Source organism: Echinops telfairi, unplaced genomic scaffold (assembly GCF_000313985.2).
Source record: "Echinops telfairi isolate 266 unplaced genomic scaffold, ASM31398v2 ScPeMD7_23;HRSCAF=83, whole genome shotgun sequence".
Taxonomy (NCBI): Eukaryota; Metazoa; Chordata; class Mammalia; order Afrosoricida; family Tenrecidae; genus Echinops; species Echinops telfairi.
In genome coordinates this window covers 3,752,930-3,769,784 of record NW_022103920.1, presented here as the reverse complement: position 1 = coordinate 3,769,784, position 16,855 = coordinate 3,752,930, and the positions used below count along the sequence as shown (strand labels likewise).

Below are 16,855 nucleotides of genomic sequence, written 5' to 3'. Positions count from 1 at the left end.
TATGAGGTAGCAACGAAAATAATTTTATGGTTGGGGGTCACCACAAAATGAGGAACTGTATTAAAAGGTCGCACACTAAGAAGGTTGAGAACCACTACTCTTTTAAAACAATAATCTCTAAACCATTCCTCTTGGAGTTTTCATTCCTGGAAGAGTAAAAAATAAATTGCTTGATTCAAAATGGCCAATACCAGTCCATTTCAGCTTGTCAATGCCTAGGGTATCAATCTATGTGTTCCATTTTGTGTTTGTCCAGGTAGACTAGAGAAACAAATGCAGAGAAATGCATATGTGTGTAAGAGAGAGCTTTATATCAAAGAGTATTTGTATATCAGGAAAACATCCTAACCAAGTCCAGATCAAGTCCCTACATCCAATTTTAGCCCATATGTTTGATAACATTCTATAAATTCTATAAATTCCTCTTCAGACTCATGCAATGATGCTGAATGCAGGAAGATCACTGGCCAGTTGGGGGAGAGTCTTGTGGATCCAGTGATAGTGGAAGCATCTCAGCCCTGGTGTGGGTCTCCACGTGGGCTCCTTCAGCTCCAGATCTGTGGCTCCATCAGCATAACTCCTTGTGCCTTGTCAACAGGAATGTGAAGCAGAGAGAGTGTGTGCCCCACTTCCAGGAAGGAAGACAGGAGTTCCCCGAATCCTCAGGAAGGTCATGCCCACACAGAGGCCTCATTTGGCTATGACCTGATTGATAGGCTGGACTCCACCCCTTTGCTCAAGTTGATAGATAATGTAACTGCCACACATTTCATTTTTGACGACTTCCAATTTTCCTAAATTCATACATACTTCATACATTATAATTTCTCAGGATTAATAGATGCTTTCAGCTATTTCTTCTCCTTTTGAGTCAGACCCCATCAATGAATGAGGGTCCCAAGAGCTTTACTCCATCCATGTCATTATGATCGACTCTACTTTGAGGAGCTGCTCCCCACTTGTAGTTTGAGTGTCTTCTAATCTGGGAGACTCACCTTCTGGCACAACACCTGACAATATTTTGCTGCTATTCATAAGGTTTTAAGTGGCCAATCCATAAGAAGTGGACAGTCTTGGCCTTCTCCATCATCTTGTAAGTCTGTTCTTATTTTGCAAACATTGCTGAAACCTGCACACCTTGGGTGACTCTCCTGGTATTAAAATCCTGGTGACATAGCTTCCAGCATCACAGCAATACACAAGTCACCATCGAATGACAAATAGACAGGCAACTTGCGTGAGGTCATTATGAGAATGGCCAGAATTTTAAAAACTTGAAATTTTACCATAAAAAGTTTTGTGGAGCAACTTGGTGCCTCATCAACTGCTGATGAGAAGGTAAGATGTTTCAACAACTCTGAAAAACATTTGATCAGTTTCTTTAAACATACCACTACCATATGGGCCAGCCATCAGTCAAGAGGGGAAAGCACAGATCTTCACAAATGCATATACAAAAATGTTCAGGGGAGCTTTATGTTTTACCGCCCTCTGGGGGGAGGTCAGATGTTCAGGCATCTCTCCTGAGGGCAATCAGTTGCCAGACTGCAGTGGGCCCAGCTCCCTGCTGTTAAAGACAATGGACAGGCCTGCAGTCATCTATTTGGTTCCTGCAGGTGGGGTTTTACACCCTACTGATAATGGTTCCTATGGAGACCCAGAGAACAGGACAAAGTTAGGCTGCCATCCTGTATGTAGGATCCGCCCATCTTGCCACATGTATACCCCCAATCCCTCATCTTCCTATTGCATGTATGTCCCTAGACCACCCCCTCATTACTGTGCTCCCTATAGTGCAACCCCTTTCTGTGATGTATGACTTTACCTGTAATTAGTGGGCTTGCATGCCCCCAAAAGGTATATAGGCCTGGGCTAGCAATAGAGTTCTCTCTCTCCTCCTCGTGCCCCCTCTCTCGCTGGTTGCTCCCCTCTCTTCCCCATGTCTTCCCCTCTCCTCTCCAGTCTTCTCTCCCTTGTTCCCTCTCCCATCCTCCTTCCCTTCCTGCTCCCTCCACGTGGACCACCAAGCGGGGCTAAGGTGAGCATGCTACCATAAAATGTGTCTGATTGCATTATTGTAATCTCTCTCATGCTCTTGATGACTTTAATATAATATGTATATAGCTCAACTGTACAATTGTGCTTACTGAACCCGTGGGTAGTAGTGGTGGTGGGCTGGCTCCCCCTTCACACTTAATACTACACCGCCCCAAATGGGAAAGAACACAGATACTCAACAGTGAAGGAGTAAATCAAGTCGTGGTATATCCATACAATGGAATGTGGTGTGACCAGAAAAAGAAACAAACCATTGGCACAAGCAATTGCATGTGTGAGTTGCTGGATAAGTACATGGAGTGAAAGAAGCCATTCGATGAAGAGAACACACTGTATGGTTCTGTTCATGTCAAATTCTGGAAAATGCAAATTCCATGGCCTTGGCAGGAAGCTGACTAGAGATTGGCTTGGGGTGAGGTCAACATGAGGGAGGGCCTTCTAGGGAAGCATTGCTTTGGGGGATGTGGTTGTTTATGGTCTGGGTTGACGTGGTGGGTTCATGGATGGGGCCTTATGTCAACAACCTTTAAACAGGACATTCTAAACATTTGCAGCCTATCAACCCTCAACTGACTCCAGTAGCAAAAGGAAGCAGTGCTTCCAAAATCGTTGGTGGGTGACTTCCATGAAGAAAGGTGAGCCCATCAAATGTGTTCCTCACCATAAGGTCCTGAAGTTCCTCTTTTTAATTCTGAGATCCTGATAAATGAAATTGTGAGGCAACACTGTCTTTGAAATAATGTGAAATTAATTGATTACTACAAAGAATTTCGAGGAGTTTTAGTGAAAGAGTTGGGTGGTTGAATAAAGAGAGTAAGCCTAGTTGCCTAAACGGGTTTGGCAGGAAGGGGAAGACTAACCAGAGTGGTGGAGATGTCGATCTGGTTGTGCTTCGTGGACGACGTGTGCTGAAGAGACAAAGGGGAAGATGAATGAAGAGCAGAAGGAGTCAAGTTCTTTAAAAATAAAAATTAGGTGTTTACTGTGAATTAGGTGGGGGTCTACATTCAGATCATGATTTTTGCATTCATCATCTTAAACAGCTATCAACCCTCCCTCCCAATCACCTATCCTGGCCCCCATGTTGCTCTCCTTCCCTCTTGCAGGCTCCTAACTTCTCCACCGCTCAGGACCTGTCTGTCCACCCTCTGGAATACTGCTTCCCCTCCCTCCCCTTCTCTCCCCGTCCTGGTAACCATCCGTCTGTTTCTTTCGGTATTGAAATGCTTATTCTTGATTTTTAAACAGACAGTGGTCTCATACAATATTTGTCCTCAACATAAAGTCCTCCAGATTCATCCAGGCCATGAATGCTTCAGTTTCCTCATGGCTCTTTAAAGATGCATAGTATTCTGTTGTGTGTATGTCCCAAAGTTTATCCATCCATTCTGTCCCTGGTGGAATAGTGTTGCAATGATCCTGCTCTTTTCTGTTCTTTATTTCTGTAGGTTCTACGTACCAAGCAAAGGAGTTGTTGGGTCACCTGGTATTCCTATTCCCAATTGTTTGGGTAGCTCCATAGTATTTTCCCATCGGTTACTCTTTTGTAGTTCCACCAGCAGGCTACGAGGGCTCCAGTCTCTCAGTACCCTGTCCTGCACTTATTATCCTCTGGCTTATTTTTTTTTTAACATTGCTGTTATTGCTGGAGTGAGAGGGTATCCACCAGGGTTTTGACTTGCATCTCTTAAATGGCTAGTGTTCTTGGACATGTCTGCCTATGTTTGCTGGCCACTTGGATGTCTTCTTTGGTGAGCTCCGGAGCCTAAATGGTGCAGTGGGAAGGAGATGATGGAGATAAACTTGGAATCATTAGCAATAAGGACAAACATGACTGTGGCATGGAAGTCTAATATTGGAATGTTATTCATCAAAATAAGTTCCTGCCTATTTCCCTTACAGGTTCATGCGGCTCTATTTTCCTACCTTCTTGTTGTCAAGGAAGAAAAGCAGTTGGAGATTGCTCATCTGACTGTGGGGAGGGGTTTACAGGAAGCCTATTTGGTGACATCCATGTGGAATTGATCAGTGTAGATTAGTGAGTAAACATAAGTAACTCATGATTACCTTGTTTACTGGGATTGTGGAACTGTGTGTTTTAAGAGTCTGATTCTGTAGCACTGAAGCACCTTCCTAGGTGGGACAGACACAGAAGTCACCCAAACCTAGAGGCAGCATCTTTGCTTGCCGAAAACCTGTGTAATCATTCACAACAGGTCCGTAGGCAAGCACAAGTGCACCTGTGCTTCCGTTGATTGTTTGGCAATGTGTCCGCAGAGAAAATGGGGAGCCTTTGGAGTCTTTTTCAGACCCCAGGGTTAACACTTGCTGTGACCTTGTGAGTTATTTAATGTCGTCAGCTCATCTCCAGGGAAGCAATGGCTAACTACTGCTTCAGCGCACTGTGATGACTGGCAACAGCTGTACAGGAAAGTCCTAGACTTTTGCTGGAGCTGAAAACGCTCAGCAGCTTGAAGCTTACTTGGCTTAGTATTCTAATGCGCAAATGGGAAAAGATGAAGCCCATTGATAAAATGCTTGGTGCGCTGGTCCCGGGGAAGGCATCTGTGGGCCCATTAGGTCTCACCTCTGGGGCCTCTGTCGAGCTGCCGGGCCCTTCCTCATCAGGCCCCATGGTGTTGTGAGCAGTCACACACCGAGAGAGCTGCACCATAATTAATGGTGGCAGAGTTTTAATGAATGCTACCAGGAGGTTTTTCCCGACACTTTGAAAATTCTGAAATACTCTCTATCCCTTTGAGATCAATTAAAAAGTTTTTGTTTTGTTTCTTAATCTTTGCCAAGGTGCCTGGGGCAACTTTCCAGCTGTGTCTCTTTAATGAACCTCTGAAAGGGTGGGACGTGGTTCTCTAGTGGGGATTGTGAGAGCTCAGAGAGGGAGGCATGGAGACTTCTGAGAACCCTGCAAGGGACGGCTCTGCAGCCACCCAACCCTGCAACTTGGAATCTCTCTGGGCTCACTCACATGTGCTGAGGGACAGAGGTAGGGGTGGAGAATACTGAGAAAACTCTAGCAGGCCAGAGTTAGGAAGGGCTCTCACTGGTCTCCTCTCTGAGGACACGCCTCAGGCTCCCGGCGATGGCCTGTTGGCTGCCAAATGGAGGATGTGGAGTGTTGCCTCACTCTGCAGCGGCAAGCCCCTGCGCCCTGCAGTACACACTCATCAAGCACACACCCCACGCTTAGCGCTTCACGCGTTTGTTTTTCCAAAATAACATTTCACTGAGTTTTTTCGTAACACATTGCACAGCAAGCCAGGTTCCTATTCCACAATTTCTTTACAAGATGTTCAATGACAAAGGTAATGGTTTTCACAGTGTGTCACCATTCTGGTTATTTCTGTTGGAATTATCCCATTTCCAGCAATCTGCTTCCCCTGCTTGAAAGTCATGTTGAACATTTGGTCTCATATAGATTTTTTTTTAATTTGGTAGAATTTTGGGACTCGTGGATGATGTCCATTAGTTAGTGAACCAATCGGTTACATAGTCAAAGGTGACACAAGAGGACAATTCTGGCTCCAAGTTTAAAGAATACCCCGGGTCATAGTCTCCTGGTGCCCTCTATCACAACTGGTCTAATGAGACTGGACTTAAACACTTTGAAATCGGTTCAAAAGTTTTCTCCCATTCTATTAGGATCCACCTACTATGGCCCTGCCTCTGGTCTTCATCAACCTGACAACCCTGCCAGGTGGCCTCTCCTCCTCCAGTAAAACAACACCCACATTCTATGTATATGTCTACACACCCACAAGTGAACTTGGACATTTGATTGAGATCATCAATTCATAGAGAAAATCCTTTCATTCAGTTTCCTTTTTTGACTGGATCCATGGTGACCTTTCGTTTGGATCTCTGACCTTATGGGCTCCCATGGGTTTCCACGTTTGTCCTCTGACAGTTGGGCAAACAAGATGCAGCTGGGGTTCAGGTAACTAGAAGAAGAGCCGAGGGGGTCTGGACTCCTTGTAGTTGGAGCAGACAGGAGAAATGCTGACATGGTGCCTCTGATGGAATTCCACAAAGAGGCTTCAGATTATACAAAAAATTATTTCAATCTTTGATCAAAAGTATAATGAGGTTCTGGGTTGTCAGCAAGTCCTATGACAATTAGAAATGTGTTGTGTTGTGTGATTCCTGTCTGACAGTGAAAGTTCCTCAAGTAACTGAGTAGATGTAATAAACTCTTCCAGAATGTAAGTTTGGTAATACGAAAAGAAAAAAATTCAGCCTTTATCAAAAATTAATTAAATAATTTAAAATGCCTGAATGAAACCAGCTCACTTTGTTTTCAGCAATGTTAGATCGACTTCCCACAGCTGCCTGTCGTTGGGCCTTTTCCCTGTTTAAGCAATAATAAATAATTAAGGGAAGTTTTTTTTTTTTATCTTTTTTCCCATCTCCTGTGAACAAGCCAAAACATAGAAGGGATAGGCCTAATGGAAAGGGCTCGGGGTCCAGATCCATCACTATATAGTGGCCTAGAGAAAGATTCCCTTCGTGATGGATAAAGGTGTAGAGACAGTTCAAGAAGAAGTCCTGGACCGCTAACTTATCTCAGTCACCCAGACAGCCAAGCAAGTGTCATTGGAACGAGTCATTTCTAAGATAGAATCCTAGTGCTAATTTTTATCACCAACTCCAGTCCAATAAACGCTTTACATCAACCTAGACATTTTTATAGCCTGTTCTAAAAAGCATACATGGTAAGCATCTTTTGACTATGACTGTAAATCTTTGTAGCCCATATAAGCTTATCTTAGAAGCCTCTGCCCTTTCCAGTCCCCCCCGTGTTTTGTGGCCCCCATCAAAGACTCCCCAGTCCGTTCTTTTATTGTGGTCTCTCTGTCTCTTGCCGTAGGCCCATCTTCCTTGGGACCCTCTCACTGGAATCTCCATGTTTTCATTTATGCCAACCGGTGGTTTTCCATTGGAATACTGCTCCAATTCTAACTGCACACTCCAATTCTTCTCGGAAATCCCAGTGGTAGTTTCCCTTCTACCCGGTCATGAGTTCCTGGTGAATGGAAACCCCATCTCTGAAATGCCTGCTAAGAAGAGAGGGCCAGCGAGGGACTGACTGTCAGAAGACTTTCCTGAATAAGCTGGAGAAACATCTGTGCGAAATAATTTACCTAACGACATGTTTAACGTACACTGATACCCCTAAAGGGAACATCAGAAAATGTTGAATCGGCAAATGTTTATATATATGTATATATATGTCTATCTATATATCTATTTGCTGATGTTAGCATATAAACACTTGCCAATTCCATATTTTATATATTTATATGCTTCATGTAAAAATTGAATTAAAATTTTCCCCATGAACTTTTTGAAGTATGTATGTACACATATAGATACATACACACATCTACTAAGTATAGATATACATATATTACATATGTGAATGCATGTAATACATATGTGCGTTTAAGTTTGCTCTAGATAAATTTGATTCAATGAATTTTGGAGATAAAGTCTTTAGAGTAAAGAATTAATCGACAAAATCTAAGTAGATCTTTTTTTATTAACACATTTATCCCTACTCTGTTCCCAGACAGTAAATGTCAGTAAAGCAAAACACACAAGCTGCAAGAACAAGTAAAGTGGGAGAGGAGACACCACAGAATAGAGAAGAGCAGCATTTTAAAAAACGGATAATTGTGAGGAAGGTTGTGTTTCATTCTGTGGTGTGCAGGGTTGCTATGGGTTGGAACAAACTGGATGGTGCACAAGAGTTATTACAACCTATGGAATCAGACAGAGGACTGGTAGCTAACTTACTAGAAAAGAAATGACGGGGCAACAAGTTCTCTGGAGGAGACCAATGAGATCTGAGACTCACTCACTCCAAGGACCCCTGTCAAGGCTCCCAACCGGGACATTGACAGTGTTAGTAGGTGAGTGGCAGGCAAAGGGATGGAAACAAGAGATAAGCGGACAATGCTTGTCAGAGTCCTTGGATTTTCCAAACCCAGTACCACCCCGGCCCCAGACAATAATTCACACCCAGCAGGAGGCTGCAGGCTTATTTTCTGGAAAAATTAAAGAAGCTCTGAGTGATGGGGTCCCTGTTGATGTAGACATCAGGGAGACTCCGTTAGAAACCACAGGAATTTTGTGACATTCTGAGCCCTGGAGGGCTGTACCCCACCGTCTCTCCCTCCTCTTTTGTCTCTGTCACTCAGATTGGTACTTCCTTAAGAACAGACACATCGGCCAATCGAATAGAATTGAGATTCCAGAAATGAGCCCATTCTTAAAACAGCCAGTGAATAATTTGCTGGGGTGGGGTGCGGACAGCCAGTGAACAATTTGCTCAGTGTATTCAATCTCCCAACCATTCCACACCCGAACTCTTTATCCTGGGTGGGGGGAGGGGAGGGGGTGTCAAGAGGCTGAAGAGCTCACTGGGTCAACTAAACAGCAGCCCTGGAGATACTCACATTTGAGAGAGTCTCAGGGAAATAGCCAGTCTGAGGCAGGGGCGACCTCATTCCTAGGAAAACACGATGCATAAACACATGTGTCCAGATGCTCATCCAACTTGCAAGTCGGCTGGACGTTTACATGAGATGCCTTTTCCCTCCCGTGTGGGGTCACCATGGGTCATCATCGACTTGATTGCAGTGACCCCTGTTTTTAATATAGTTTCACCCTATGCAAACCTTTATGCATGGAATTTCCAGTAAGACACAAATATGAAAATATAGGAACAGAGATGACTCCACGGCGAAAATAAAACTTCAGACTCCTGAAATCAGATTACCCTATGTTTCCCATCTATTCTTCCCTGCACAAAGAATCAACATTTAACCAGTTGCTTGGTACAGGGATAGGGGCAGGGGGAGAGGGGAGCATTGCAGGAATCATGTCAACTTGAAACCCTCTAGGATAACGAGTGTGGTGGTGGCGTGGTTGGGAGGTGGAATACACTGAGTAAATTATTAGTTGGCTCTTTATGTATGGGCTTATTTCTAGAGTCTTGATTCTATTCTGTTGGTCTATGTGTCTGTTACTAAGGCATGGTCAGACTGTTTTGATTTTTGTAGCTTTATCTTATATTTTGAAATTGAGAATTTTGAGTCCTCATAGTTATTCTTTTTCAGGTTTGCTTTGGCTACTCAGGGAGCCTTGTAATTTGACATGCACTGTGGGTTGGGTTTTACAACTTTTGCAAAGAAGGATTGTTAAAATTTTTATAGATGTGTGTTAAATCTATCGATCACTTTGAGTATGATTAGCATCTTAACATTGTTGACCATAAATGTTCTAAACCCTAAACACAATGTATTCAGTTTTAAAACCATGTATCCGACAAAGATTTAATATTCAAAGCATATAAAGAAATTGTACAAATCAATAAATAACAACAGCAACAAAAAGATATACAACCCAATTAAAATGGATAAAATGTAAGAACCGCTATTTCAGCAAACATATACAAATGGTCCCTAAGCACAAGAAATATCATTAACCATTAGAGAAATACAAATTGAAACCACAAGGTAGCAGATCACACCTCGCACTTGCACACTCACTGTAATTGAGTCACTTCTGACTCACCTTGACCCACAGGTCAGAGTATGACATAATATCCATCCTACATCGCACCCATTAAGATGGATATTATGAGAAAAATAGAAATAACAAGTGATGGCGAGGACACGGGGAAAGAGAACCCTTGTCTGTTGTTAGTGGGAACATACAATGGTCCACTTGGAATGGAAAACAATTTGGTGGTTTCTCCAAAAATTAAACAGATGAACATTTTGTTGTTGGGAGGTGCCATCCAGCTGGTGGGGACTCATGGAGACCCTATACGCTACTGAATGACACACTTTCTGGTCCTGCACCATCCTCACAATTGTCTTATTTGAGACAAAGGTTGGAGCCACTGTGTCGACTGACCTTGTTGAGGGTCTTCTGTTTCAATGCTCTATTAATTTATCAAGCTTTATGTCTATGTCTAGGGACTTGTGTCCTGATAACTTGTCCAAAGTATGCGAAACAAAGTCTCACTACCTTTGCTTCTAGGAGAGCCTTTTGATAGAATGTCTTCCAAGAAAGGTTGATTTGTTCTCTTGGTACTCCGTGGAGCTGTCCCCATCCCCCGCCAGCACCATCGTTCAAATGCACTGATTCTGCTGCAGTCTTCCTTCCTCACTGTCCAGCTTCCTCGTGCAGCTGAGGCAACTGAAGACACCACGCTGGGTCAGATGCACCCTAGTCTTCAATGTGATGCTCTTGCTCTTGAACACGTTAAAGAGGTCTTGTGCAGTTGATGTGCCCAATAAAATGCATCCTTCGATTTCTTGGCTGCTGCTTCTATGAATATTGCTTGTAGATCCAACCAGCATGAATTGCTTGAAAAGTTGAATCTTCTCTCCATTTTCCATGCTGTTATTTCTTGGTCCACTTGTGAGTCAAAATCCATACTGAAGGCCACGGCCATTAATCTACCTAGATTACGGTAGGACCATTACCATTGCTATGGACAAAGATGAACTCACTGCAGTTTGTCTGACAGTGCATCGTGCTCTGATGGCTTCCCTGCTGCTTGTGTTTCAAATGCCATTAGGGTCACCCCAGTGGAAGAGGTTTCAGCAGAGCTTCCAGAATAAGAGCAGATCATGAACAAAGAATAGACTATCAACTTCTGAGATTTTAGCCACTGAAAACCAGCACAAGATTGACAGGTTTCTCTCAGTTTAAATCTTTATTGGGCGTAGAAAGCCTCATCTTTTTTCAAGAGCAAGATTAAAGCCCATGGCACCATTATCATCCCAATACCCGGAGATACAATTTGTCCTGTGATCCCAGGGGTGTATATGTTCTGTTGCTAAACGAGCTTCATGTGCATGGATCCATCTGGGCATTCAGTCACTCCTGAACATTTCCTTTCCTCCTGAACATTCCCCCCAGGGCTCACAGCAGCTTTTGGGTCTCCTGGTAAAGAGGGTGCCTTTGTGCTGAGCTTAATTGCCTCCTCTCCCTTTACAAAACCCTCAGGGGTGATCAGGAAAGGGGTGCAGGCAGGTGATGGCCTTACAATAAAACATTCTGTCCTGGTTCTCAAAGTGAGCAGGCCCAGTGTTCACTGAAAGAACCTGCTGGAAGAACAATGAAGGTCTCTTTCAGAGATCCCCAGGAAGCACAGGTTTAGACTGGACCTTCACAAGTGCTTCCGCCCTCTGTAATTTCCTTGAAAACTACGCAGAGCTCTGAGAAAAAAAAAGACCAGGGCTGGTCCCACAGTATGTAATGGGTATTTTGTAAAGGGTGGTCATTTTTTTAGAAAAGAGGGTTTGTAAGAAGGACGTTTCCAGAAATCCATACACTGCATTGGAGGGACAATTCCACTCACAGGCGGGTGGCTTTCTGGGCTTTGAGACAGGCTTGGTGTTTTCAGAGGTGAGGACTTAAGCAGCTTGTGGATACTGACCCATTGGTTGTGCAGTGGGCATTTGCTTCTCTGGATCATCTCAGTTCTCTCTTTCTAGAGCTTGGTGATCAGGTGGCCAATGGAGTTACAGGAAAGAAATAAAAGGGGAATAAAAGGACTTGATTAACACCCAGGATATGCCCACTGGGTGTTGTTCATAGTGTAATGCCTGCCACATACCCATTCACCCATCCATCCACCCAACCACCCATCCATCCACACAGGTACCCTTCACCTATCCTCCCACTCAGTCATCAACCCAACACCTTCCATCCACTCATATGTCCACTCTTCCACCCTTCCTTCCTCCTGCCTTCCTTCCTCTTTCCTTCTTTCCTTCCTTCCACCCTTCCTTCCTTCCTTCCTTCCTTCCACCCTTGCTTCCTCCTTCCTTCTACCCTTCCTTCCCTCCTTCCTCCCCCTCTTCCATTTAGCCCACACATGTGCTAGGCGGTGTTCCAAAGCAGTGGGTCATAGTAATAAACAAGACCCACCAAGAACCGTGAAAGTAGCACTGCAAGGCGGTTGGAAGTGGCTGTAGGCATGCTATATTGCTAAGGTCACATAGATAATCGCTCACCCACATACGTGTCTATGTGTGAACTACACGTGATTATACTCTATACATTTACATTAGCTACTGGAAGTGAACTTTTTTTCCTGCTTTTGTGGATTATGAGATTTGATGGGATGTCTCTGTAAACAAATAAGTCTACCATTGCTTACGCCATGCAGTCTCCCTTTATATGCAACACTAACGTCTACCTGCATTTGCCCCCACGCAGAGCACCGGCTGCAGCAGTGGCCCGTACAGGCCTGCCCGAGGGCATGACAACAAACCAAACCTCAATCGCAGAGTTCATCCTTCTGGGGTTTCCTGTTGGACCCCAAATCCAGCTGCTCCTCTTCGGCCTCTTCTCTTTGTTCTACGCCTTCACTCTGCTGGGGAACGGGGCCATCCTGGGGCTCATCTGTCTAGACTCCAAGCTGCACACTCCCATGTACCTCTTTCTCTCGCACCTGGCCATTGTGGACATATCCTATGCCTCCAACAATGTCCCCAAGATGCTGGCGAACCTGGTGAGCAAGGAAAGGACCATCCTCTTTGTCCCTTGCATCATGCAGACCTTTCTGTACATGGCTTTTGCGCACACGGAGTGCCTGATTTTGGTGGTGATGTGCTATGACAGGTATGTGGCCATCTGCCACCCTCTACACTACACTGTCATCATGAGCTGGAGGGTGTGCACGGTCTTGGCTGTCATTTCCTGGGTGTGTGGCTCCCTTCTGGCCCTGGTCCATGTGGTCCTCCTCCTGAGACTGCCCTTCTGTGGGCCTCATAAGATTAACCACTTCTTCTGTGAACTTCTGTCTGTCCTCAAGCTGGCTTGTGAGGACATCAGCCTGAACCATGTGGTCATCTTTGCCGCGTCTGTGTTTATCTTAGTGGGGCCCCTCTGTCTGGTGCTGGTCTCCTACACCCGCATCCTCGTGGCCATCCTGAGGATCCAGTCTGGGGAGGGACGCAGAAAAGCCTTCTCCACCTGCTCCTCCCACCTCTGCGTGGTCGGGCTTTTCTTCGGCAGTGCCATTGTCATGTACATGGCCCCCAAGTCCAGCCACCCTGAGGAGCAGCAGAAGATCCTTTCGCTGTTCTACAGCCTGTTCAACCCGATGCTGAACCCCCTGATCTACAGCCTGAGGAACGCAGAGGTGAAGGGCGCCCTGCGGAGAGTGCTGTGCAAGGAGAGGTCAGTGTAAAGGTGTTCAGGAGAAACCTGAAGGTGGGGATTTTGCTCTCTATGTGATCAGGAGGAGCAGTGATGTAAATGCCTTCAAGTTCCATCTCTTAGATGTCTGCCATCGGGACCGTGTGTTTATTAGAATCAATCCCGAAAGATGGCCTAATGTCCATATCACAGTATCCCTGAGGAACGGAGTCTGCATCAGAGAGGCCCAGTGCTCCTGAAACAACCATCAGGCAGACTCTTTGGTAAGCCCTGGCTCATTCTAGGACAGCCCTGGAGCACTCTGAGTCGATCCTGTGGGCTATGCATATTGTGATGGGGGGATCCTTGAGGCTCGGTGTGACGGTTCTGGTTGGTTCCCAGGGGACAGGTGTCTCACCTTTTCACTCCTGGCAGTTATCCCAGTCCAACAGAGCTCTCTGCCATGTGGAAAAGGGCTTCATGTGGTGCAATGTTCAGTGCAGTAGTCGGAGCCACATGTAGCGACCAGACATTTGAAAAGTGTATCCAAGGAACACGTGTTTGACTTAATGTTAGTGAACTTGAACTTGAAATCACTGCGTGTGATTTGTGGCTGACACATTGAACAACAGACAGTCTCCCAGGAGTATGAATCAAGGGGCAGACACGCATATGCCCGCAGACCCCCACACCGCCCATGCTGATGAAACTGTCACACGAGCATCACGTGCTCCCCTCTCTTCAGGCAAACTTGAGAACATCTAATTCATAGCTCGGAGAATGGTCTCTGTGTGAATGCGATTGGATTACATGTTTGAGACATGAATCGAGAAGCCTAGAGAGAAGATGATGCTTAAAACCCCCTCAAATGGAATCTGCTGATGTGACGTTACCTCTGACTTGTAGGGACTTGCAAAGAGTAGAATTACCCCACAGGCTGTACATACATCTTTACATCAGCAGAATAGTTTATCTTTCTCCTGTTGAGTCACTAATGGGCTTACACTGCCAACCTCGGGGTTAACAGCCCCAAAGTGAACCCCACTGTGCCCCCAGAGCTCCTTATGCTCCAAGGATGGATGATAAGAAAATGAAGAAATGAAGTTCAGGACATGGGCTGTCTTGACCAGATGAAGTGTTAGACCACACCGACAAGCCAGGACTAGAAGCCAAGTACATGGACACGGGGGCAGTGGAGGGTGTTGGGAGACAGGCAGAGAGATGTGGATGTTCATGGTGAGTCTCTGAGGGAGGGCTACAGAGCCCTCTTGCCAGTTCCCAGAAGTAGCTCCCATCCAGATTTTGTTATTTTTAGGCTTAGCTCCATCAAAATTCCCCCCCTCCCCCCACTTTTCTATGGCTTCCACTCCCCTTATTTCCCCAAGTGGCTGCCACTAACTGTCATCGTGTTAATTCTGACTCCCTGTGGCTCTGTGTCTGTCACAGTGGAACTGTGTGCTTCCTAGGGTTTTTCAGTGGCTGGCTTGTCTAGAGTACAGCTATCTCATTATGCTTGCTTTTCTAGTAGGCAGGCGTGTTAATCACTTGCATCACCTGGAATATACTAATAATTCTCTCAAACATGCTGCGATGGGCTAGCACACAAGTAAACACTGCCTTGGTTGAAGCAGTCCCTCTCAGAGATGCAAGAGAAATGAGGATGTTTCCCTACAGAGATGCAGCAAGGATGAACTGTTCCCTTATAGAGATGTGATAAAGATAAAAAGGTCCTTTATAAAAATGCTGATGTAAGGATGAATCCCTTATAAATATTTGGTAAGGGTGAGCAGTCCCTTACAGAGATGCAGGAAGGATTAAGGATCCCCTGTAGAGAGGCAGCACTGTGGCGCAGGTCCCTTGAAGAGGGTCAGTACAAATCTTGCCCACCCCCTCCGCCTCCACCAAATAAATGAACAGTGGTAGTAAATGGAACTGCCCAGCACTCTGGATCTTTTTATGCTGTATTCTAAAGACAGAACGAGAAGCTTTTATAAAATCTTCCAAAATATGTACGTGTTGAATTACAGTTAAAGCTCTAAAAGAAAAGAGGAAATCAAAATTTTTTTTCTCTTCTGGAATTATCAACCATAGATTTGGATACAGATTTTTTTCCCTTCCTGAGTCTACTAGGAAAATGAGGAAATGATCATCATTCTCAGGCCAGTTCAGCAGCCCTTGAGGAAGCGGAGACAAGAAGGCCTATGTTCTGCTAAAGGAAGCCACTGGAGGGGAAGGGGATAGACCTGGTCTGATAAGAGGTCCGTGGAGCAATTCTGGCCACAAAACCAACGCTTTTGTTCAAAAATTGCAGGAGGGCTGAAGTGAAGGTGGTGAAGTAGTCAGGCTTACCGCACAATCCCTGAAGAGCAGTGGTTCTCAACCTTCCTAATGCTGTGACCCTTTAATACAGTTCCTCATGTTGTGGTGACCCCCAGCCATGAAATTATTTTAGTTGCTGCTTCATCACTGTAATTTTTCTACTGTTATGAATCGGGCAACCCCTGTGAAAGGGTTGTCCGACCCCCAAAGGGGTCGCGGCCCACAGGTTGAGAACCACTGCTCTGGACCAAAGACCTGAAAACTCAAGAGAAACTGATGCAGAGGATGTTTTCCAAACCCTGAGATACAGGCCGATCAAACACCGGTGGGAAGAAGAGGACTGAACCTGGTGAACACAGAGAGATATAGAGTAGAGGTCTCTTCCTCACCGGCCAAGCAGAGCCTGGTCATTTGAGGTCTTTGGAAAGTAACTGAACAGAATGTCTAATAAGATAGAGACATCGTGTAGACAAATCTAGAGTGAAGAAAGAGGAGACGTTGAATTTGATCTAAGAGAGGAAAGTGCATGAGGGTGGGTGAAAACACCAGAGATCCAGGCAACCGCAGAGCAGGGAATCAGTCAAGAAATAGGAGAACCACTCACCACCCGTGGTCCCTGGTCATTTGTGTTGGGCACTCACACATTTTTGGACACCTGTGGGATGGCAATTACGGATGCTAGACTTTGCGAAGCCCACTCCCCTTGCAATGAGTTGGGTCAAGGACCAGACAGCTGACTGTATTTTTAAGAAAATAATTTTATTGATACAAAATTCACAAATCATTCATTTCCATAGTTAAGTCCCTTTTTAAAAGAGTTGTATAACCCTTAGGGGATGTGAGACAGTGGTTGGTGTGAGATATGAAAATAATAATAATTTATAGTTTATCAGGGGGACACAAGGGAGGGGGAAGGGACAAAAGAGGAGCTGATATCAAGGACTCGATGGAAGTAAATGTTTATGAAATGATGATGGCAACATATGTACAAATATATTTGATACAACTGATAGATGGATTCTTATAACAGCTGTTGGAGCCCCCAATAAAAAGTTGTGTATATATCATCACAATCAGTTCTAGTGTCTTTCCTCTCTCCTTCATTCTTTATTTGATCCCCAATCCCCCTCATCGTCCGCACCCCCTATTCCTGGTAAAACATTGCATCCGTTATGTTCTCTATGCATCCACTCCTTCTGTACATCATGAACATAAAACCTAACAGAAACCATAAAAACCAAACAATTAAACAGAAAGAAAAAATAATCACAGAACGGTAAAAATATAGAGTAAG

At 44.9% G+C, this 16,855-nt stretch overlaps 1 protein-coding gene across 1 annotated transcript; it reads left to right on the top strand.

The window, feature by feature from the left end:
- The first annotated feature begins 9,324 nt into the window (after nucleotides 1–9,324).
- On the top strand, nucleotides 9,325–13,294 carry LOC101651615 (olfactory receptor 2A5). The gene is made up of 2 exons (XM_004713948.3): nucleotides 9,325–9,357; nucleotides 12,269–13,294. Exons 1-2 carry the CDS (start codon nucleotides 9,325–9,327, stop codon nucleotides 13,292–13,294), a joined length of 1,059 nt encoding a protein of 352 aa, XP_004714005.3.
- The last annotated feature ends 3,561 nt before the right edge of the window (nucleotides 13,295–16,855 follow it).